Source organism: Pogonomyrmex barbatus, unplaced genomic scaffold, assembly GCF_055798465.1.
Source record: "Pogonomyrmex barbatus isolate J1 unplaced genomic scaffold, ASM5579846v1 scaffold2, whole genome shotgun sequence".
Classification (NCBI taxonomy): domain Eukaryota; kingdom Metazoa; phylum Arthropoda; class Insecta; order Hymenoptera; family Formicidae; genus Pogonomyrmex; species Pogonomyrmex barbatus.
In genome coordinates this window covers 4,795,727-4,820,770 of record NW_028297116.1, presented here as the reverse complement: position 1 = coordinate 4,820,770, position 25,044 = coordinate 4,795,727, and the positions used below count along the sequence as shown (strand labels likewise).

The 25,044-nt window shown below is 32.0% G+C and overlaps 1 protein-coding gene across 6 annotated transcripts in view; it reads right to left on the bottom strand.

The window, feature by feature from the left end:
- The window catches only part of LOC105431406 (metabotropic glutamate receptor 8), a 107,557-nt gene that overhangs the window by 48,524 nt on the left and 33,989 nt on the right, over positions 1–25,044 (bottom strand). For all 6 annotated transcript variants that reach the window (XR_016139165.1, XR_016139166.1, XM_089076523.1 and 3 more), the window contains exon 4: positions 2,103–2,234. Coding sequence is in view for 4 of the 6 variants with exons in the window: in XM_089076523.1 (XP_088932649.1) it covers positions 2,103–2,234 (132 nt within the window). In the remaining 2 variants the exon portion in view is untranslated. The remainder of the gene's footprint in view (positions 1–2,102; positions 2,235–25,044) is intronic.

The window sequence follows — 25,044 nt, the reverse complement described above, 5'->3', positions numbered from 1 at the left end:
TACGAACTTTGTTCGATTAGTGATGATGTTGCGATCCTGATGCATTATATAAAATTAATATCGATGATTTATATAAAATTTAAATTAAACTAAATGCGAGTTACTAATGTCGTTTTTAATGCTTATTAATTTGTTTTTATATTTATAGGAAATATTACGATATCATTTCAATCAGTTTATATGATTTAAAATCTGAGGTGATAAAAATTTAAAAACTTTCATACGTTTATATAACATTTATGTTGAAATTTGAAACTACATTTTGAAGTTCCGTTGAGTTTAATTAATAATAATTTTGATATAAATTATTTAAGAAAATGAGAGAATAACTTTATTACATTAAATTATTGCATTAAATAAAACTTTAGGTTACACAAAGAGTCTAATAATAGTATGTTAAATCAGGAAGCCATTACCACGTTTTCAGAATTATCTTCTGCATTTATGCGAAGTTTCCTGAGTAGTAAACCAGCAGAAAGGATCGCGGAAATATGCCGCGGACGTCTTTATCCGCAGTGAAAATATGTCGGCAGAAAATGAACTGAAAGGAGCACTCGGTTTCCACCGATAAATAGAAAGGGAAGTAGTTTTGAAACTCAAGTGGGTTGTTATAAAATAATGAGAAGAGCGATAAAAGTGTACGTACAATAAAATCCTCAGTAGTTCTCAATACGGCTTGGATATAGTGATACATTTGAAATCTTCTTATCTGATGTCCTTTCATTAATATAATTAATTCATTTATATAATTTGAAAGTTTAATATGCGTATACAATTAGTTTCAAAAACTCTAAATTCTTGTCGCGTCATATCAATTTCAATTTCGTCATAGGATGGGACAAAACTAAGAGATATTTTCAAACTTTTAAAGCTTATATGAGAGAATTAACATGTAAAAAAATGTTTCTAATAAAAAAAAAAAAAAAACATCATAAATTCTTCTTCCACTCTGATGCAAATCGATCAATACGAACGGTTTAATTATTATTCGCAGTGTATAGCAAAGGCAGACAGTTACAGTGTCTGAAAGTTGGAATGGAAAACGCGAAGAATAAATCCCAAAATTGAATTATCCACGGGAATCCGCGAGATACGTAATCGTATTTCGTATTTCGACAGGAGCGGCGACATTTGCGAAATCCATTCACGCGTTCAACGTCGACGGCGGCGGATCGATATGCGTCTCGACAACGGTAGAGGAGCTTCTTTGGCAAGCCGATTTCGCGCGGATCACCGAATTCCTTTCAGCGAGCCCGTCTTGGTCGCTGCGCGACGTCTTTTCCAAGGCGTTATGAGCGCGAGGGTTTTATCCGAGTCTGATAAGAAACGGGACTGGCTGCCGCGAGAGTGGCTCTCCCGACTTGATCCTCACGGTTGGATGACTATGATTGATAGTTGTGCCGGCATCGTTATCGATCCCGAAGTTTCGGCAGTGCCATCCTGTTTTTTAAAAAACCCACGAAATTGCCCTCTGCTCCCTTTTTCTCTCATTCTCTCTCTCTCTTTCTCTCTCTCTGTCTTTTTTTTTCTTTCCTAAACTCGCCCTTTGTAACCTCTGTATCAAAGGAAGCTACGTTTTCACACGTCCTGCAAAGACCTGCCGATATCCGATCGTGCTTTCGACAAAGCTGCCTCCTCTCGAATCGGCTATTTTTCGCTTCTCAATCCCGATGGACGCACGTGGCATAACAACATGTCGAATAACGCAAGTAAAGTTCAAAAGGCGTAAACGAAATGTCACGTCTTTAGAAAATCATTCTCTCTTTTTATACTTTTAGCTTTGTACAAGATAAGTTTCTGATTTGCTGTAAATGCGATAAAAATATTGACGTAAAATAAAAAACGATATAAATACGATAAAAATGTTGGCGTAATAAAAAAACGTAATAAGTTTCATGAAAGGTAAATACGAAACGCAGCGTATAGCGATAAGGGAAAAAAATAGCAAAATCTTTACGTCTAATCCTCATATATTATAATATCTCTTTAATAAAACAGAAGAAAGTTTAAAAGTTATTTAATTAAGTTAAAAATTTACTTAGTGACGCTACAAGTGAAGATTTAAAGCGCATCGCGCAAAATAGACTGTGACGGATAATTACCTTGAAGAGCCGCAAGATGTTGGCGACCATAATAGAGACCACGCTGAATGCGGCGCCTATCACACCAGTCACCGGCTTATGAGGAACATAAGTGGGCGTTTTTCCATTTTCGCACTTGTACTCCGATATGTCCTGAAAATGAAGAAGAGAAGATAGGCTTTCTCGCCGCACGCATAACGCTATACGCAATATAAGGAGAATATTCACTTTTTTTTTATCGGAACGCCATTTTAAAAAGTTCACTTTCTGAAGCGCGTTGGGACGAAATTAAAATGTAATTTCTACGCGTATTTGCGTATTTCTAACATCCCTAGGCTCTATTTGTTAACCGGGTGTTACTCATCCACCCACCTGTTTTCGAAGCCTTAATATGTGCCATTCATGCTTTTTCGATTAGAAGCGGATCGGAACATGTCGCCCGGGTATAATACTGAAATCTACAGAATATATTTATACTCGCTATTTCGCAAAGGGAAAGAATTTGATGTATTTTTAGCGACGAGAGAGGAGAAACTCTAACAGAATATTTATTTATTTCTTTTTTTCGGATAATACGACACGCTTAGAGCCCCAGTGGGAAATTATTTTTAAAAACGTTGCTACATCTCCTTTCGCTTAATAGAAAGTGCACCGCTAAATTTCCACGCGTGTGTTTTTCAGTCCGTTCTCATCGTTTCTATTCGGGCAGAGATTTGCGCGTGTAACTGCCGTGATGGATGAAATTCGACGACAGAGTTGCCATGGAGTTCGTTTTATTGTGCGCAACTCGGCCACGCTCGTTAGATCCTTCCTACGGGCTACGGTGTCATATGGTTCGTAATTAAGGGATCCTGTGTAATTCTCAATTCGATGTAGAAGTGCACTTTCCATTACTGTGCCTCTGGAAAATCATGCTATTGTACATCTCCTGCTCGGAGAGTGATACAATAAACAAAACAAGTACAACCGTTTTCCAGTGAATACTGACAGTAACGTAACATCAATATTATAATTTCTCACTCCACAATGCAAATGCAATGTAACACGTGTATTATGTAATACGTTGTTAAGTGGAAAATTGTAACATTGATGTTACATTATTGTTAATTTATCCATATAGCATAGAACTTGCAACTATATTTTAGCAACATTACAGCTACAAATTATAACATTGCAGCAATGTTGCTGCGATATAGCTGCAAAGTTTGTGCTGTATTGATTTATAGACCACTGTTAAAATAAAGATAAATTTCTGTTTTTTTTTTATATAACGTTATTTGTAATATTATTATTTAAATTTTGGAATTTTGAAATTATTAAGGGGATGCTGACGAGACGGTTGAATTCCGATAGAAAAGCTCCTTATCTAAACGGAACTAAAAATCGGTAATACATTAATTCCGTTTCCAGCGTTATCATATGAACTCAACCGTAAGTATAGTGGAAACTGGGTTATATATCTACACGTAAATTAATGTAATAATGTACATAATCAACACGCACACAATATGTAAACTATGTATATGATGTTATCTTATATAGACGATAAATAATCTATGACTATCGTTCGAAATTAAGTTGAAAACAACATTGTTGTTGTTGATATATAAATAAGTAAATATTATCGATATATTATATATCGATAATATAATTTACAATAGTTTACATAGTTTACATTTATATTCTACAGGTGTATAGAAAGGTGTTCACCATCTGTCAACATCACGTACGATTATACGTAAACAATTCGTAATTTTGAAATCTGCGGCACATAATCCTAATTGAAAATTCGCGCGCGCGCGCGCGCGCGCGCGCGTGTGTGTGTGTGTGTGTGTGTGTGTGTGTGTGTGTGTGTGTGTGTATACATTGTACACACGCAATATAATAATCAGTTTTCACTACGTCCAATGTCATTTTAGATGAGGACATAACATGTATCGGCAATATATGTGCATATACATTGCAAATATGCAAAATAAGAGCTAATGAGTTTAATTACATTTAATAAAAGAAGATAGAAATCACTCACAATCGTACTAAAATATAATGTTTAATTTAATTTAACACAAACGTACAGATAATTTTTTGATTCGATTATATTTTCTGTAAAAATTTCTGCAGTGCAATTTTGATTTTTCGAATCGGCTTGACCGAGATTTAATCGGCTTTTATTAATAAAAAACACACCAATTTTTTTACTGTTGTATATTTGTAATATAAATTTACAAATATTTACAGTATGTTTTTCTGCATTCAAATATTGAAAAAAGGCTGTTACAGTAATTATTTTATGTATCATTAACATTGACAACACAGAATAGATAGATCCATCGCTCATCTCGTAATTATTCTTTGTTTCTTCGATCTTGTTTGCTTTGCTTACGAAGTAAACAAACATAATTATTTTTTAATGAAACAATACTTGGGTATGTTACATAATACATATAAAATATATATATATATATATATATATATATATATATATATATATGCATATGTTATACACTTCACTTTTCTAATAACTTCTATCATACATGACTTCAAGACGTGTGCAATTAAACATTCATATGAAAATATAATAATATCAATAAGTAAAAGCACGTAGTTGGAAATTAAAGATTAGATAGAAATGATTTCTCGAATTTATTTAATAATAAAATTAAGATCTTTGTCTGATCAAGTTACAAATCTTCTATTATCTAATCTGACACATTATACATATTTATTTATACATATAATAATATTCTTTGAAATAATATCATGTCATTCAAAGAATATTTATTGTCTCGGAAAAAGCAAGAGTTCACTTACTTGAAATAATAAAAAGTGACATTTCATAGATTGTACGTCATCATTAGAATATTTTTTTTTGCAAGAATTTCTACCTGAGTCTATATTTGTTGTAAAAGTCATATTATATTCCACAATATACCACTCGATTGAACTTTTTCAAAGCTTATGTCGATAGGTACTATTTGTGGAAAATGAGCACGCGAATATATATTTTTTTTTTCTTTTGTAATCAATTTATTGTGTGTACAGCGCGACATGCTGTCATAAATGTAAAATTTGATTCCGTCAAAGAAAATATAACGCCAGTGATCTGTAAAATTTTCTCCAATTATTTATAAACTTTTACTATGATTGGCTGCAATTAAGTCGGAATACTCTATATATATTGTTTGCTTTGTGTTTCGAAACAAAAAGCTTCTTTCGTGATAATTTATCCGATATGATTCATCAATTTATTTGTTATCTGCATCTAAGCAAGATATTTTTCTTCACAAGAAAAAAATAATAGCATTTAAAACACTTTTATCGCAATATCATCTACAGATTTTGTTTATTTGAATTGATTTATTATTATTAATAGCATTGTTACTCAAATATTTGTTTTTTTGTATTTTTATTGTTGTCTTTATGCTGTCGTTTTTTTACGATTAAATGCAATTATAAACAATTTTTTTTTCGCTTCCATAATAATGAAAAATGATTCAAGAGATATTAATTAATCAAAAGAAGTAAATTCGACTTTTGGCTATTGTATTCTCTTATCTTTGTAAAAAGTATTGTGTTTTTCATAACAAATAATAAATAATAAATGACGATAAAAAGAAAACGCAATATAAGTTTAAGTGTTAATTGCATCTTATGAAAAATGTCAATGTACATTTTACAATTATAATTATAATTATAATTTAATTCAATTTACATTATTCAATTTATTTAAAGATTCTACTAATATAGATATTTATGATGTATATAATGATTTATGATGATATGAGTAATTTGAACCTGAGAGAAATTTATGCAAAATTATTCAGTCTTGTTAGTTGTCTTTGTTACGCAAATGTATAAATAGTTGTCTGTAATGAACTTGATGTTTGACACAAAACATTACAATTACATTAGTAATATAGTAATTCACATTATATTATAACAATCCTATATGTGATTACAAAGTAGTAATGTATACTTAACGGTGTTAAATTATCTCTGTTATTCAACATATAGATCGTATCTTGTTGAGAAATCTTATAACTAAGATTTGTCTGCTAATGTTTCCACAGCCAATTAAATTTCGCTGGATATAGTTTTCAAACAGACGAATATTCGGTCGATTCAAAGAGCGTATTCAGCATCGAGAGATGGGAGATTCCATGCTTATCGTAAAGGCGAATGCGTTTCGCTATCCCTTCGCTATTTTATTGTTAATCCTTTAGATGTCATGGAATATCCGGGACCACTTAGCGCAAATTATAGCGCAAATATATTAGGCTGCTTTTAATTTTTAAACCGTCCGGAATTTCGCAAGACTGTAATTCAGAGAATGTACCGTACGAAAAAAAAAAAAACGATAACGGATTATTTCAATAAAATGATAGAAATTGAAGCATCGATTTTCAAGCTAAATATACCGCTAAATATATTACGCGCAATTTAGATTATTCTTGTGTTACATAAAGCCTTTCGCAAATACATGGCGGAAATATGCGTGCAAAATTTTTTAATCCATCCCTTTTATTTCGTTGGTCCTTTAAATTTTTCGTAACATTCGATGTGTGTGAGAGAGAGAGAGAGAGAGAGAGAGAGAGAGAGAGAGAGAGAGAGAGAGAGAGAGAGAAAGAGAGAGAGAGTTCTGTCGGCATTATACGTGTAATCAATCGCGAATGCACGGAAATTAGTTTTCGGGAAAACCAAATTTATGCGGCAATTAAATTTTATTGATTTTCAAGCGACTCCAACGATTTATATTTACGATTTAATCTCGCGAATATTCACAATCTCCGCCTATGTTTGTCGTTTCACGGGGACATTTTATCGCGCGTTTTTCAACGGGCTCGCTGAAAATGCCCGTTCGCAAGAGACCGTCTGTCGCGAAGATACCCGAGAATGCTGTTTCCGGTATGCTCAGATGATTTAAATATGGCGAAGCAAATGTCACACGGATGCACGCGTTGTGTATTTCTTTGGGGTTTCTTTGAGGGGCGAGAAGGGGGAGGGGAGGGGTATTTCTACCGTTTCTCAGAACGACTGCATAAATCCGGAATGCATCGCGTCGCCACTTCAGGTTATTTAAATATCGCGTGTGTCTCCAACGAACTCATGACATATTAATGCGATTTTTTTTGTGGAGATAACTTACCACGTGTGCCGTACATATCGTGTCCACGTTAGTGTAACGTAAAAGTTAAGTGGCATAAAATATGTCGGCACGAGGAGAGGAAAGGAGGCAGCGTATTTATGAATGCATTACGCACCCCTGAAAATATTCCATTACGCGTTATGAATAAATACATATTTCGTCACACGTATTTATCGATTATTTATGCAATAGAACGGTAATGGTAATAATACGGTTGAAATTATTCTGCTGATCGGTGAAGCTTATTTATATCACGGCAGGAAACTTCAGATGCGTAAGGCATCTTATAGCTTTATTAAAAATGTAACTAAAGAAATGTAAATAACTAAATTATATACAATGATATTATTATAATATTAATATTGTCGATAATAAAATTATCATTCGGTAAAGAAATTGAAGGCTGGATTTTGCGAATATATTTGGTTTCCTGTTTAGAATATTATCTTGATGGAAACGTATACTTTATTAACTCCTACAACACTTACAGTATGATATTAATGTAAAAAACTATTTATATTTATTAAAATATTAAAATATAATTTGTACTCGATAAAAAAATACAATAATATCGGAAGTTCAAGGAAGTAAAAAGATTTATTTTTAAATCAGTTTTCATATCAGTAAAGAGAGTTCATTAAACTTTCATGGCTCACGTCGATATTACAAAGTGTACTATCGATTCTTAAGTAACATAATTTACGATTAATCGTTACTCATTATCTGAATTATTCGAGTATCAGTTATATCCGACATGATGAACGAGCTGTAAGATAAGAAAAAGTCATCAGTTGACGAGACGTGATGGCTCTTAAATCATGGCATCGTTCCAAAGTGTTCGGCATCCTGAGTTAGTTTTGAAAGAGACTGAAGGCCAAAAAAAGAGATTCGTGCCGTCGGATCCATAGATCTTCGTTCAAGAAGGCGTGTTCGCCTGGTGAGGTAACCGCTCTCGCTTGAACTAGAGAAATAAATCCAAACACCGGATTTGAGCATGCATTATTCACGCTGAGAAAGAAGCATCTGATCCAACGCGGAAAATAGAAAAGACGAATTCGTGACGCATCAATGACCGTAAAATAAATGCACTCGCAATATTGATACACGTTTCTAATGAATTTCCTTATTTAAAAAGTTTTTCGCGCAAAATTAGGTGTTTTTGTTTTCAAAACAAAAAAATTGAGTATTTTTAACAAAATTTTTCAAATGAAACGAAGAGTACGATAATTTATTGATACAAATAACTTGCAATACAAATATGTTAATATTGACAAAAATAGAAATATGTTGTAATTTTACGAGAAATCTGAGAATTTCAATTTTTAAAACTCAAATATTTATACAAGTTTCTGTATAAAATTAATTATAGATCTCTCAAACAAAATTAAAACTTAAATATATAACATAGAAAGGAAGAAATATAATACACAGAAATAGAGAGAAAGGAAGACAAGCAACGTAGACGTCTAATTTTTGAAACAAATTACATTTGTAGAAAGTAATCTACGCCTGCGAACAAGAAACGTACGAGAGGGAAGGATAAATCAATATAAGATTCGGAAACGGTGTGCAACAATAACAATGTGCAAGTCGATGAATATTGCGCACGCAAAAGTATATGCTCTTATAAAAATCTACGACCCCCACTGGTATCTGATGATTTACGATTCTCAACGGTGATAACCGTTCCCAGGAGCGCACTCGTACCTCGTTGAATGAGGAAGCGAAGGCAATTGCTTGTCAGGAAACGTGGGAAATAAATGGCTCCGAACGAGTGTCGCGTCGCGCGAAATCAAAAGGCGGGACTTTTGGCAATTGCGGACACGGAGGTGATTCTTCAAGATCCACGCCGCTGGCGTGTCGCTCGGCCGTGATAACGCGATCCAATTTTGCGGTCTACGCGCGGAACGACGGAAAGCTAGTTGCATCCGGCAACCTTCCTTTATCACTCACATAATTAAGAGAATAATTAAAACTTGCGATATAATAGAGCATAATTAAGCATGATAAAGGACGGTATCCTCGCCGCCCCCCTCCCCTCCTGATAAATTAATGCAAGACGAGCTCGGATCTCTGCAAAGCAGAAAGCTCAAACAAGATTTATGCTAATACATTCGAGTCCCATGAAGTATTCTCTTGGTGTATTATCGTAGTTAATTCTTAAACCGAGGGATTGAAATGCTATAATACACTACAGATGCTATAATGACACAGATTAATGTTTCGAAGTATCTTTTCGAAATTTAAACTTTTATTAAAAAACTTTTATTTAATACAGGTTAAAACTTTTTTTATTTACAGTTTAGGAGCAGAAGGCAAAAATCTTCGCTTAAAATTATTTATTATCTCATATTCGTCTACACATTAAAAATTTAAGAAAAAAAGAGTAAAAATTTTAATTTTACATTAAAGTTCAAATAATGAAGATTGATGTTTCTCAAGCGTAATTTGTTCCTATAATCCTATGCAATATAGTAACATGTCAATCCCAATTTTTCTACGACCCGTAGAATTTATATCGTTATTTCGTTCCTCTGAGTATCACGTTGAGTTGCCCGCGGCGATGCAGACTTCTCTCTTTTAAGTTCGCGAGATAAATTCTCGTCGCGAATAAAAAAGAGCCAAGGGAGAAAGAGTGACTTATATGAATTTACTACGATTCCATGAATCTTACTCTAGCGGAAGTGTTACTTCCCGCAACGAATACATTTCTATGACAAAATATTTTTAAAATATTAAAATCCTGTATGATCGGAAAGAAATTTTCAATAAAATTGTTTATATACTTTACAATGCAAACGCAAACGATATACAATCAATAGCCGAAGATATTTCCAAATTTTACATCTTTCTAATTAAACAATTTTTGTATAAAAAAAAATTTCTTCTTTTTTAAATTTTATATATATATATATATATATTTATTTATTACATAAAAAACATTTAATTAAAGGACGATTAAAACTTAAAACGAGCAAAATTTCTACGACACAATAAAATTTTATTCTTTTCAAATTTTATATCTACAAATCAAATTGAAAAATTCAAACGAAATCTGTATCAAAACAATCTCTACTTCAGCCGCTAACGTGAATTAACCTCTTACACCGCAGGAGGAGGTAAATTGAGTGCACGCGAAGAGCTGAAATGCAACTCGATATTACAGGTCTTTGTCGAAAAAAAAAAATATTACGTCGTAATATGGCGAAAGCAATATATCATTGGAATTATTTTCGCCGGTGCACGTTGATAACTAACTAACTTCGCTGGCACGCTTTTGAACCACTTTCGCGAACGATTCGGGTCCTATATCACGTTTCCGTAGCCGGTACGTGACTCACAATTAGAGACATCCTCCTATATATCGTGGTTTTTCTGCGTTAAGTTTTCCCGATACGCCCGTGTCAATTGAACGTGGCTGGCATTACGTCCGCCGAGATGAAAGGCGACGTTCAACGGTTGGAAAGCGCCTATCGAACCCTACGAATTCCGATCTTTTTTTAGAAATCCTGTTGGTCGGCCTTTTTATATTCTATATAATGGCTCTTATCGAGGAGGTTTTCCTGCCGACGTAACTACGATCGATGATCTTAATCTCCGACGCGCGGCGGATCCCCACAATATCGATTCCTTCCGTAATACAGATTTAATTCCAGACGGATAAATCTTTTAAGATCATCCGACTTGTAATTTCTATTCTCCTTTAATATAGCTATTATTACGAATAACTATATAAATTATGCTAAATATTATCGAGAGATCTTTCTTTTAACTCTTTTAATCATTCTTCCATTAAAAAAAAAAAAAAAATGAATCACGAAATTTTAAAAACATTTTATGTTAGAAATATATATTTTAACTTTTATATCTCTGATTTTTTATCTATATTGATATTAATAATTAAATAACATTTTGTAAAATACGTTCCATATTTATTTTTATTGAATCTCTGTAAATAAAAATTTGTTAATCACAAGTTAGTTATATGTAACTGTAAAATTTTAATATTTTGATAATAGAAGAGCTTAAGTCACTTTACAAATCTCAATATTTTTTTTTCATTTTTTGTTTTCGCGCTTAATGCGCTCACCCATTACCTTGACAAAGCGGTGGTTTAGGTTTCGATTCATCTTTTCATTATGCCTCAACTTTTTTTCCCGTCGATGTCACACGTTGCGACAACAACCCAAAGAATCGCACTTGAGTTTTCGACCCTCCATAAACCTACGGACTTTATTATGGTCCTTCGTCAACACGGTCTGATGGTAATAATGTCAGTCGCTGGGATTCGCAAAAAATTCTTGACTATCATTTGTCACGGCCTGATGAAAAGAAGAAGAAGAAAAAAAAAAAGAAATACTCAACACCCTAGTATGGGAGCACCGATAAAAACGTTCTTTGCATGTGCATTACGACACGCGTCATATCGACTCAAACGACGGCGGTGTTTAACTTTTTGCTGTAAAATATCTGCCACAAATCGCCTGCAGATTCGCGTCTGTCAGGAAGTGCAGCACAACATTTTTTTAAATGCTGAATGAAATTTCCATAATAATTTTCTGCTTTTTGCAAATGGTCTATTAAAATTTTTAAAGTGCTTTTTGCCCATCAAAACGTTGCGGTCTACAATTTTTATTGCGGATTATATGTTTCGTGAAAAACAGTGATATATCTCTTTTATGTTTCGTGTTTCACATGTTTCGTTTTCGCATGTTGTATTTTCGCAATAAAGAAGTCATTAATCAGTATCTTGAAGATATATTCAACACTTGCAAAGACATATAGTGATAAGAAAGATACTAAGTTAGTATAATTACTATTTTTGCAACAAAATTAGAAGAAAATATTTCTTTTTTTTCGAAAAAGAAATATAAATTATTTCTGAAATAATATATAAAATATGGTTCTCACGTATATTATGTATACGTATTAATTAATACAGATTAATGTATTTTTTGAGTTTAATTAAGAATTGAATTTTAAATGTTATATAAAAAATGCTTGGAAAAGCGTGAAAGGGAATAATGCTTTCATTTACTTCGCCGTTCTTTGACATTTCTAATTCATCGCTGATCGAATAAAATATCACGAAAAATGCTTTCGTAAAAATAACTAAAACTCACTATTTTCGAAATAAGAGGGAAACGCGATAATTAAAGTGGTGTAGCTGGTTTAGATAAATTTATTATGAGAAGAAATGAGGTTTTTGCCACATCGATTATTGCCACATTAATTTAAATGATATCATAAGGATTACATCACATCCATAAAAAATTTATTTGATGATAGAGTTCGCAATTTCCAATCCACATCGGATTTTTTCTTCGCTATCCGTAAATAATACTGAAAAGTACAAGCTGGCGGAATTCGTCCTTTTTTTCTCTTCTCTTCTACCCTCTTCAACCCTTCGAGCTAGAGGTTAACAAGACTCGTCCGAAGATCGATCGATGACGTGAATAGTCAGTTCCAATCTACGAGTGTTAAGTCCGTTTCATATTACAGAGACAGCAACAATCAATAGGGCAAAGAGAATGAATTCCTCTAAGTTTGGATGTTTCCTAGTCAATATGTTGCAAAATATAATACTTTAAAACGTTAAAAATTGTAATAAATAATAATCATTATCCCATAACTTTAGTAAATTATTCGAACGCGATAACTTTAGCAATTAATATATTAAAAAGTTAAAAAATATGTCATTAAATCATTATTTTTTTGTTCTTATAAAAAAAAAGAATTTTTCTTTTAATTTAATTGATAATAAAAGTACATTTATAATTTTGTGTTAAATATTGAAGATCGAAAATAAATTATTTGAGAAAATTAGATTAGATCGGGTCATAGACGGGAAAAGCTAACAAAAATTGTCACGAACAATTGTTGTCGACATTTCATTTTCAGTCTTCTAGTGTAATTTACTAGTGCATAAATTACTTGAAATAATGAGATCAACTGTTCTCTTGCTTAAATATCAAACAATATTATTCTTCCATAATTGCATCGTGTAAGTCAAAATTATTGTAAAACAATTTGTAGAAACAATTATTGAAAAAGTATTATTTCTTTTACGGAGGAGATAATAAAAATTTATTTCATCATATATTTTACGTGGTCTATCGTCAAATTAAAAAAGAATCTTCCAATGTCGTTAAAATATACCATAAAACGCATAAAGCTTATCGCATCATAAATGGAAGTCCAATGTCTCGTCGACGAACCGTAGTATAATAAAACCAGACATAAAATTCTTCTGCTTATCACAAAAATAGCAACCATGAAAATATGGTTGTCCTATCGCGGTTGTCGCAGGTGGTTAAAGTTCCAGATTCGAGATAATTTCATAGCACAAAGGATTTCTACGTGCTTAATGAAATATACGTTGTAATAGTTGCTTTCCTTTTGTAAATAACAGATTGCAGTAAACAACGGATTAACAAACCGCTACGTTAATCTCCAACGGCGTTAATTTCATGTGTGTTAAAAAAAAAATGCCAGTTGAAAAATATGAAGAACTAATGTTATCTATAAAAAAAATTTAAAAACAGAACGCGTTTTTTTTAAAAATTAATTTATAGGCAATTTTTACTTTACTATTTAGCATTAAAACATTTCATTTTGTTGAAATTGAAAAACAGCCGATTGAGTGAGTATTTTAAATTAAACTTTCGATAGGCAAATGAAAAATTTAAATTCAAAATCTTTCAAAATTACATTTCTACTATTGATATCTCTTTGAAGAAATACGATCTATAATTTAAAAAAGGTAAAGGTTTGATGTAACAATAGTAAAATTCAATAGATGGATTATTAAATGTCGTTCTCGCGGATGCGTGGACTGTCATCGAAATGTCATTTTTGTACAAATTGATGTGGGTTAGCCAGACTTCACTGCCGGCTGACATTTGATTCGTCGATTCTACAGAGCGATTTTGTAATGTATATATATATATATATATTGGTCATCAAGGATGAGATATTGATCTCCGAACCGTGACATGTGGTCTTTCGAAGGTTATTTCGTCATTTAATTAATCAATATACTTAGAATAACATGTAATAACAACGCGAATAACTAATAAAATTTTAATAAATGGATAATAAAAGAATTGGTCTTCTCTCTCTTCTCTCTCTCTCTCTCTCTCTCTCTCTCTCTCTCTCTCTCTCTCTCTCTCTCTGTCTACTCTGTATTTTTATCTTATGAATATAATGTAATTAGTAATTTGCTACTCGCATATTATAATTACTATTGTAAAATATAATACATTATAAAGTATTGCAAAACACATCATATTTTTTTAATTACAAAAAATATTTACTCAAAGTTGGATACTATTACTATATTTTCTATCTTAGACAACAATATTTTTGGACTGTAAAATCTAAAAAATAAATGTTTCCCATGCATTTATATTATTCTATTTTTTGTTCTCATGCAAAAATATAAAAATAAATTGCTAAAAATTGTATTTTTATCTGCGCCAGCGGCAGTAAGAAAAAACTTTTATATCTATCAAAAGAAATAACATATAAAAGTAAAAAAAACATGTATAAATTTTACATAAAATAGAATATATCTTATTTTAAAAAGAATATAAATATATGTGTATATTATAGTATTATAATATTAAAAGTATAACATTGGACAAGGCAACCTTTATTTTTGCATATCTTCTATATGTAACTTAAAAATTCCTCGACATAAGATACAATAGAGCTCTTATTTATAACTAATTAATAATTTGATAATTGATTTCACTTAACATTGATTCACTTTACATTTTAAACTATTGAAATAATTGTTCCAAATTAAACAACGTGACGTTTGAATAATTGTACAAAGAAATTATCATGTTTATTATTTATTATCATATACTATTTATTATAAATACGATCTACTTGTGTACCTATAAATTTTATGTCTTTTTCGAAATTAAATAGAAGAATTTAATCGTACGGTCACATATATTGCTGGTCGGTAATTTTCGGCACTTAGGGTGATTAGAGGACGATAAGGAAGTGAGACGAGGAAGATTACGATGATCGATAGTGACGTCCCGTTAGGCTTTCATCGGCCGCCATTCTCGAATTTTCACCGACGCACACGTCAATCACTTTTTCTTATCTAAAGTTTTCGTCGTTCAAGTGGCTTTCTTACAACTTTCCGCAGTGATCAATGTCGTCTTCGAAAACGTCAAAGTTGCTTTAGGTCGATAAAGCTTCTTCGAATATTAAGTTAACACTGATTTTCAACGCTAGTAAATCTTGTAGTATTCTCACTCTGTTATTCGAAAGAACTTTTTTAATATTTTATTTGGTACTTTTACGATTTTATGATATTTTTACAGTAAATCATTTTAAATATTATTTAATAAGAAATAAGAAGGGAGGGGCCGTGTGCGTCACGGCAGGGCCCGACCACGAACCCCCCCCGACAGTCGTGAAAACTCGTAATTATTTTGCGAAAAAATACCACCTCAGCCAGAAACCGAACCTGGATCTCCTGCTTATCGGGCAGGCATCTTAACCCTTCGACTACCGAGACATGTGACGATATTTATCGCAAATAATGTATTTAAAATAACACGTCAACAGTGATACAATGATACACACATATACGTATATTACAATATACATATATACATGTAATCTCTCGAATCCCCATGACCGGTACTCCAGAGAGAGTTCTTTTAATATTACATATAATGTAAAAATATTTTTCATACATATGATGTAACATATTTGCTATATATGCAATAAGCAAAACAAGTTTCTCATTATAATTTCTTGCAACGTTGATTAAACCTAGTATGATGTAAGGCAACTCGAAAGTGATAGGAGAAGCTAGTGAAACTTTGCTCTTACCAATAAATAACTTTCTTTGAAGTAATCTAACCGAAGTAATCTATACGCGATTCGTTTAATCCAAGTTACTCTATGGAGATAGATGTGAAACGTGTGCCCCCAGAGTATCACAGAACGTGTAAAATTTCTGATTCATTCTTTCACTAATTTGAAATTGATGTTCTTAATCAAAATATATTAATATCTTTTCATTGCACACTATTAACAATAAAAACTTTTAAATTGTATTGCTCAACAGTTGCATCACAATTTGTAAATTTCCTTCCACGATTTATGCGCTTTTAGATATTTGCATTTTCGTGGCGTTCGCATATTTTGTAGATTCGACGTTAAACAAATTTGTTCTCTCCTCCGTTTTTTAAATTGGCATATCTGTTCCGTAAACATTTTTACATTCTGTGAACCGTACTATACTTAAATCCGCATTCTTGAATCTTCTCCGCTCTCCGGAATTCTTGCAACTTAGAACGTCTACTTTATTACGTCTGTTTTTAAATCCATACGCCTGCTGAATTCTCAAATCTCGTTTAGCCAGCGATTTTATTTCGCGACAGCCCCGCCGCTTTGCGAGCGATGGTCGGTCGGTGGCGTGTAAATCCGGCGAGAAAGTCGGAAAGTTCTAGAAATTACATTCTGCGCGATACGCGTGAGGCAGCGTCATAAAACTCGCGCGGCAAGAATAGCCGTCAGCGAAACTGGATGGTTAAATCAAATATCGACGAAACTTAAGTTCTCCAGTAACAATAGAGGAATACAATGACAATAGGAGGACTTCGCGAAACTTAATTTCACAGGTACAAACAATTCTGCCCGCGTACCGAATCTGTCAACTTGTTAATAATCTTCCGATAAAATATGCGATCTATTGTGATTTCCTTTGTCGCGTAAACATTTGTCACTTTTGATGTTACATCGTGCATTACGAGCATGATTTAAAAACTTAAAAATGGCGACTATAAAAAAATGTCGACAGAGGCTCCATTTATGTAAATGGATCATATCATAATTATGCGGCCTTTTCGAAATCTGCAATTTTTGTTTGAAATATTTTTTTGCACTTCCTATATTTTTCGAAATATTTATCTGCGTCACTTAACTTAACATTCGCCTTCATCCTATATAAATAATGCAATTAAAAACATATATGCTATGTCAATATTTTTAAAAAATACGTACGTATCTTAATTGCTATACATGAAATTTTGAAGTATCTATTCAGTATTATAGCGAAAAATAATAAAACGTTATTTTAACTCCAATATTTGTCGAAGCATTATTTATTATATATTATCATAAAATGTTTATTATATATTATTATAAAACTTCAAACGTCAATATTTGCTTCTGCTTCTCATACACAAAAATCAAGTTACTGATACAATAATTATAAAATATATTATATTTTAACAAGGCGGAACTATCGTCCGATTTCTCACTATTTCTGTGAAATATGTCGAATAAAGTTCGCTGCATTTATTTGTGAAAAGTAACACTCGAGTAAAAATACTCTCTATACGTTGCTTTTAAAACTTCGGAATACTTTGACGAAGAAAAGAGCGTATTATCGGAAATCGATATCCGTGCAAGAAAAGCAGACAGACTGTAATTACAAGACGTTACATGATACCAGTGTACTCTGGCAAGCCATTAAGCAGTTTTTTAATGTAACCCATGAAAACCGCTTCAATTTAACGTTTTCCTACAAAATAGCGTACTTTTATCTACTATTTTTGAATATTTTTACATTCCTGGAGTGGAGGAAAATTAATAATCAGTGAATATCTCATAATATTTTTAATATCGGATGAACACATTTTCTATATCTTAAATGCTTTTTTTGCATATGCTTCATTCACATGTGTATTCTTTATATAAAATTATGTCGAAACGCGTATAAATAATATTTTGAAATTGAAATATCATTTTGCGATAAATAGTTTAATAATTATATTTTCAATACAAATTGAAATTTATTTAGCCAATTATAAAAAGATATATAATTATTTCTGAGCAAAATATGATGTAATTAAGATATTAAGATATTAAGATATTATATAATTCCGATACATATATATACATACGTATATTACAATATATGTATTTATTAAATTTCATATCGTCACATCTTTGTTTTAAATAATAAAAAATGAAGTTTTAATAAGAATAAGAATAAATTAATCAAAATTTAATAATATTTGTATAATACTTCTTAAAAACAGTATCTACTTAATTAAATACATATAATCTAATACAAGAAGGTAATATGTAATACTTCTAAAAAAGAAATTTTACAAATTACTTTCTTGTATATTAGATTATATCTACAATATTTATAGAAATGTACAGAGTATCCAGTAACAATTGTATCATCTTTTGTAAACAAATAGAGCGTGTTATATTAAATAAAAAATCTGTACTATTTCATTTTTTTCGCAATAATTAAAGAGTTATTAATTTATACAGATCCGCAAATAAATGAGCGTTTGCGCGAAGGGACAGTCCAAAGCTACGTACGGAATTTATGGTTGCTAGGTGCCACTGCGTGCAAAATGTTTGGATGTAATCTATAAATGATAGAATATCATTTATGTTCTGTTCATAGTATCTCCAAACACATCGCTGCGCGCCTAGCAACTGTATATTGCATACAAAAGGATAACTCAGCATTGTGCACGCCCAATACTGAGCTGTCCTTTTGCACGAAAATTCGCTCATTCACGAATCTGAATAAATAAATTAATTAATAATTCTTTAATTACTGTGAAAATCGCAAAATAAGATTTCCCTATTTAACATAACCTATTCTATTTGCCCACAAGAAATGATGAAAGGATTATTACCAGACACCCTGTAGATCGTAGATATTTACATCATTATAAATTTCAAATTTTCTTTTAAAAATATTTAGAAAAAGAATTATAGGTAAAAAGTTAATAATTTTTCATAATGTAATCCTTTCTTCTTCTGACTGTTACAAAATTCAAGATTCAACTGAATTCTTTAGCAAAAAAGCAATCAATCATTGTGCAATGTAATGTCAGAAGTATGTATCGTAAATGAAATATTGTGAATAATGAATTCAGAAATATAATGAGTTGAATAAAATATTGTTTTATAAATTTATCTAATACACAGGTGCGAAAAAATATTCTTTTGCAGTCTTTTAAAACAATTTTTTGTTGTTAAAATTTTAAATTTGCACAATATTAATAATAACTTTTAATAACGATATATACATTATATAACCTAGTATATTGTTCTTGTCAAAATGTAGCCTGTGGCAAAATGTTGACCTGTATTGAAAATCGAATAGAAATAAAATGTTAAAATTTATTATGATATCGTTAAATTCTGTCAAGTTTATCGATTTATTTTGTTAAAAGCTTAATTGACTTACTTTTTCATTTATTTTACATAAATGTTACATTTTAATCCTAGATTTCAATTAAGCTTAACGCACAAAAATTGTTACATAAAATGACATCGGAATGAGCCAAATCATAAAATAACATTTATCAATGTCTCTTGAAAATGTAGTCTCTTCATTATAAGATAATTCATCATGAAACAATACAAGTTGCTCGCATTAAAAGCACCATTAAAAATAAAATGATCTTACGTTAACTGTATAAGCCGACGAAAGCACAGGAAATAAGGGGTAGTACGTTCAGCCGTGAAAGTAATTAGTCTTATCCATCACCGCGATTGATCGTGACGTGGCAAGAGATGCGAGTCTTTATCTTCTTCATTTTCCGAGTCTCGCGAATGTATGTGTGTGTGTGTGTGTGTGTGTGTGTGTGTGTGTGTGTGTGTGTGTGTGTGGGAGGGGTGTGGGGGGTGGGTAGGTAGGTGAGTGTGTGTCTGTGTGTGGGTGTGTGGGTGTGGGGGTGGGGGGGGTGAGTCTCTCTCTCTCTCTCTGTGTGTGTGTGTGTGTGTGTGTGTGTGTGTGTGTGGGGGGGGGGGGGTATACTCGCGCGTGCACGTCAGTCATCCCCTTTCTTATCCGTATATTCAATTGACGGGTTACCCGACCGCGGTCGCTTCATTAGCGTCTCGCTTTTCAACGATATATCACGCTCGACGATAGACTCCGCGCGAAGGCCCGATCGAATTGCCGTTATATTTTTATTTAATTATTGCTCGGTCGGCCGGCCGGATTGGAGAGCGAACAATATTATAAATTGATACGAACAATCGGATCGAGGTTAGCAGCCGGGGTAAAGCGGCGAAATAAATGGCGCGCGGCCATTCCAGTGATTTCACTTAGTCGGATATGATGCGATCCTGGGTAAACGACGTCGCCATCGACGCTCCATTGGCTATCCGCAATACCGTTCTTCGTCGATGAGCAAAATACAGTGGTGAGAAGCCGTCGTGACGAGTCCGTTATAATTCTCGTCGGCAAACTTCGTCGTTAATAAAACTTAATCTCGGAGTATTTACAATACCGTATTAGATATCGCAGGGTGAGTTGAAGTTGTGTCAGCAGAGGGAACTTTATGTCACGTGGCGAACGAGTGGTAAACGAATGACTGTAATAAGAGACTTTAATTCGTAACAATCTTAACAAAGTGCTGCGCCAGATTTGCACTACGACATTTCGTATAAGATTTTAATATGCATTATTATAAATAACTTCGCTGATTCACTAATTAATTTTGGAATTTGAACAATAGCGATAATCATTTTAGACAGATATTTCACTTATCGTATTTTCAATTGTAAATCCTCGTGATACATAAGCAAATTTTATTTAATATTCTTCTAGTTTTATTGATATTTCAAAAACTTGGCTAATATTTTGATTACAAATTTCCTCCGGCAGTTTTGCTTTTCTACTCCTGCAAATAAGAAAATCACATTTGAGGGAAATAAAAATAAGTCGCGAATAGAAGTAGTCGTGACAACTTGTAGGTACCTTACCGGTCAATAAATATTGAAGTTTATCATATTTCACGTATGAAATTGTAAATATTTGCTGTAGCTATCTTGAATTTTCATGACACACAGTAAACGTGCCCCCTACGTTTGCTGTATGCGAAACGCGGTATTGCAGAAACTCTGTCTAATATTTGCGAGCAGATTTCGAGACAGCGTTCACAGACAGTTAAACCAAACGCTTCTTCCCTCCACGCCATCCTTTACATGCAGACTAATGAACATTGCAACGCACCTGTGGGACTCCCTTCTCAACTTTGCCTTTCATTCTACGTGTTGACACATAGTTATCGCCATGATCGAATTAAATTCCACCGGGATGAAAGCACGATTGCTGAATAATGTTTGGTGAGAGGATTACGCGCGATCAATATCGATATTTTAACGAATGAACGAAATAATTGGCATCGAGAACAATTAAAATAGCATGATGATTGCGTTACAGAAATGGTCATGTGAGAATATATAGTAATAATTGCATACTTATGTATTACGGAGGATTTTAATGTATATAGCTTTTAAGTTTTCAATTCTCAAAAGAAGAGAGAGAGAGAGAAAAGAAGAGAGAGAGAGAGAAAAGTTGAAAATTATCCTTTTATTTGTATCTTTATATTAAATTAAATAATATTGTTAATTAAATCAAATTTCTAATTTCTTAATATTGTCAATATAATATATATGATAAAAACAATTTAATGTAATAAATCAAAAACATTGTTCAAATAACAAAATGTAATAAATGGCAAATATTCGACGAGGCAGAATTTATGTATATAAATTTGAAGTTAAAAAAAATTATTAGGCTTCTAAAATCCTGCCTCGCCGAGTATTTCTCATTAATTATATATTATTTATGATATTATTTATGATATATTATTATTATTATTATTATTTATGATATATAAAGATGAATCTATAGTTTAAATAAAGAATCTTTTTGCATTTCAAATATGTATATCCATTAAACATTATATTTTTGCATTTTATGCTTACGAACTTTCATATTGCTAAGTTCCTTCCCAGTATTTTTGAATCTTTACATTCGACAAACTACGCATCCTACCAACTTATCTGCCACAAAGCTTTCTATACTCGCTTCTTCGCTTATCAGTTCTTTCTTGTTGCTTTGATTCGTTAAACTTTGTGACTTCGAATTTTCGAAACTTATCTTCAACTTTTAAAAGTTTTCTAACTTAGCAACGTAGCAAATAGTCCTGATATTTACATATTCTCGAAAGATATGTAAAATTTTCTGGAAAATAAAACAATTTTTTGTATAAACATAAATTTTTTTTTAATTCTAAATCTATGAATGTTATTATATAATTTTTTTTAATTATTATAATTAATATAAGCAATCATTTTATACTAATTTTTATCGATTTACTTAAAAATACAGAGTACATTTGATAAATTAATACAACTTAAATCGATAATCAAATGAACAAATTAAAAGCTCACTTGTTATTTGTTTAAAAATTAACGACGATGAGCTATACGGTTTTAATTTAAGTCAAACTCAATTTCTCGTGAAGGAAACTGAGGACATATACGTGTGTGCCTGCACTATCGTAGTTTGTTCTCCTCGCTGCACTTCTTAACTGCAATTTCTCACAACTGCCGGGAATACTGGCATTACATTCGATTTACTCTATTTGTTTTCCTACGATTCCCACATTGATATATGAATAAAACTTGTCGAGGAAGAGGAAAATCAATCGAGAACTAATATTTTCATATGTATATAGTATCTCTATAGTAATTTCCGGTAAATCATTAAGTTTTCGCCATTCGTTCTTTCCCTATTTGTTATTATAAATCAAAGACGTCAAAAAGAGTTCCATATTTTCAAAAAACTGCACGTCAAGGAAATTTAATGTGCCAAAAATTAAAGAGAGCGTAAATATCATTTGTGAGACTTTTATTTTTGATACTTACGATCTCTTTTGCATTTTTTTAAATTAATAGTTCGGAAAACGAACTCTTGATTAAACTTTAAAATAACTCTTTGAGTGACGCATGAAGTATAATGCACGCATTATCTATTCATAATTTTTTAATCAACGTTGTGAAATAGAGTTCGACGAAACTCAATAATAATAACTTTATAACTTTTTAACCAACACAATAGCCTCTCACTCGATTTTCTGTCGCTTTTCCAATCAAATTCTACTGCGTTTAGAGTATTATCCGTCGCGCTAACGGAATTTTTCATGAGAGCATAAAATCGCTGGCCATCGATTAACGGGAGGGCTCAATAAATAATCCGCGCACGTGCGTCCTCACTGTCCTCCTATCAGGCTCGTCCACACACTTGACATAATAATTTAATCTATTTCCTTTCATTTCCGCCACCGACGACCGACCCAGTTATAACCGCAAACCCTATTTAGTTACGTCATGACGCTGACGTCGCGGCACATGATTTAGGAACCAACCGGCTATTGTCCGTGAGACAGAACCAGGTCGATTGCAGTGATTTTGTCTGGACATCTGACGCAAAAATACCTGACAAAAATTACTACAACTTAGTCATGTAGACGCCATGTATTGCCTTTGCGTGAAATACGAGCTGGAATTATGAAGATATGATTCCATGTGCCGGCACAAAATTCAGTTGAACCGAGAAATGCGGTGGATTTCATTATAATTTGCGGACAGACGTAACATGTATTAATGCGCGTGAATTGCTTTATATTACTATCTTGCATAATATGTATAAATTAACGGCAAATCAGTTTAAAGAGCAAAGCTAAAAATGTTTATACGATTAATCCGTTTCGTTTTCTCTAGTTTTATAATTACAAAATGTTAAGCATATGGAACATCAAAATTATTATTTTGTCAAACGTTAAAGTAATCTTTAAAAATAAAATTCAATTTATCTCCGAAAATGTCTCTCAACAGAATATTTCTCGAATATTCGAGGGATCTGTGGTTGATGATAGCGTACCGTTATCGGGGCATACATTGTACAAATGAAATAAGCAAGTAAACGAGATAGGGGGATGAGAATCATTTTTTTTTCACAGGGGTTTCTGCGGGTACTTTAGCTCGAGAGAATCACAAAAGGATACCAAGTATACAGAGATTTCGAAAAGTAAGGAGAAAATATGAAAAGTGATGCGAAATTCTTCGCTCTTGTTAGCTATCGCGTGATTGGCTATCATCAAAAGATTCCTTCCTCGCGCAATTTCCACCTCGTTTTCGACCTTTCTTTATCACCCCAAAAAAGCAATTTATTATGGAAATGCTTTGTATAAATTATTCTACATCAATCTTCATGAAAACTCATACTAAGAATAGAGCGTGATGTTTAATAAACGTACGTTGATATTAATAAATATATTTTAATAAAATATACTTTAATAAACACATTACTGAGATTTAGAAAATTATTACGACAAAAATAACACACAATTCGGTTGCATATTTCTAGCTTTTAATAATATTTAGCATATTTAATTCTGTTATTTATTCTTAAATTATTCTATGCAAGTTTTAATTAATTAATTATATATATATATATATATATATATATATATATACAATATATATGATAAATATTTTTTTATTTTTATAAAATTTTATTAATTTTTTGTATCAATTTAACTGTTCCCTTTAAATTTCGTATTTTTGTTTGTAACTTTTTAATAAAGCGTTAAACAATCTATGTTCATATAGAATTTTTTGTATCTAGATCTATAATTAATGATTACATATACATATTATATACTGGATATTATTTACTGGATATACTTTACGCATTTTTGAATAAAAATTAAAATTACTTTCTAATATTTCACATTTCTTCGCTACATCATATTCATAGCCCCATATTGTTTCGACAACACGAGTATTTGTGTTAAGCATATCACTCGAGTGTTATCATACATGAAAAAAAAAACCTCGTTTGTCTGTAGTGTCTATACTCTGTATAATAGTATGGACCAGCTAACAGCTGACTCACGATAAATAAGGGGAGGAAAACTGATCGATCGATCGCGTCGTCCAACG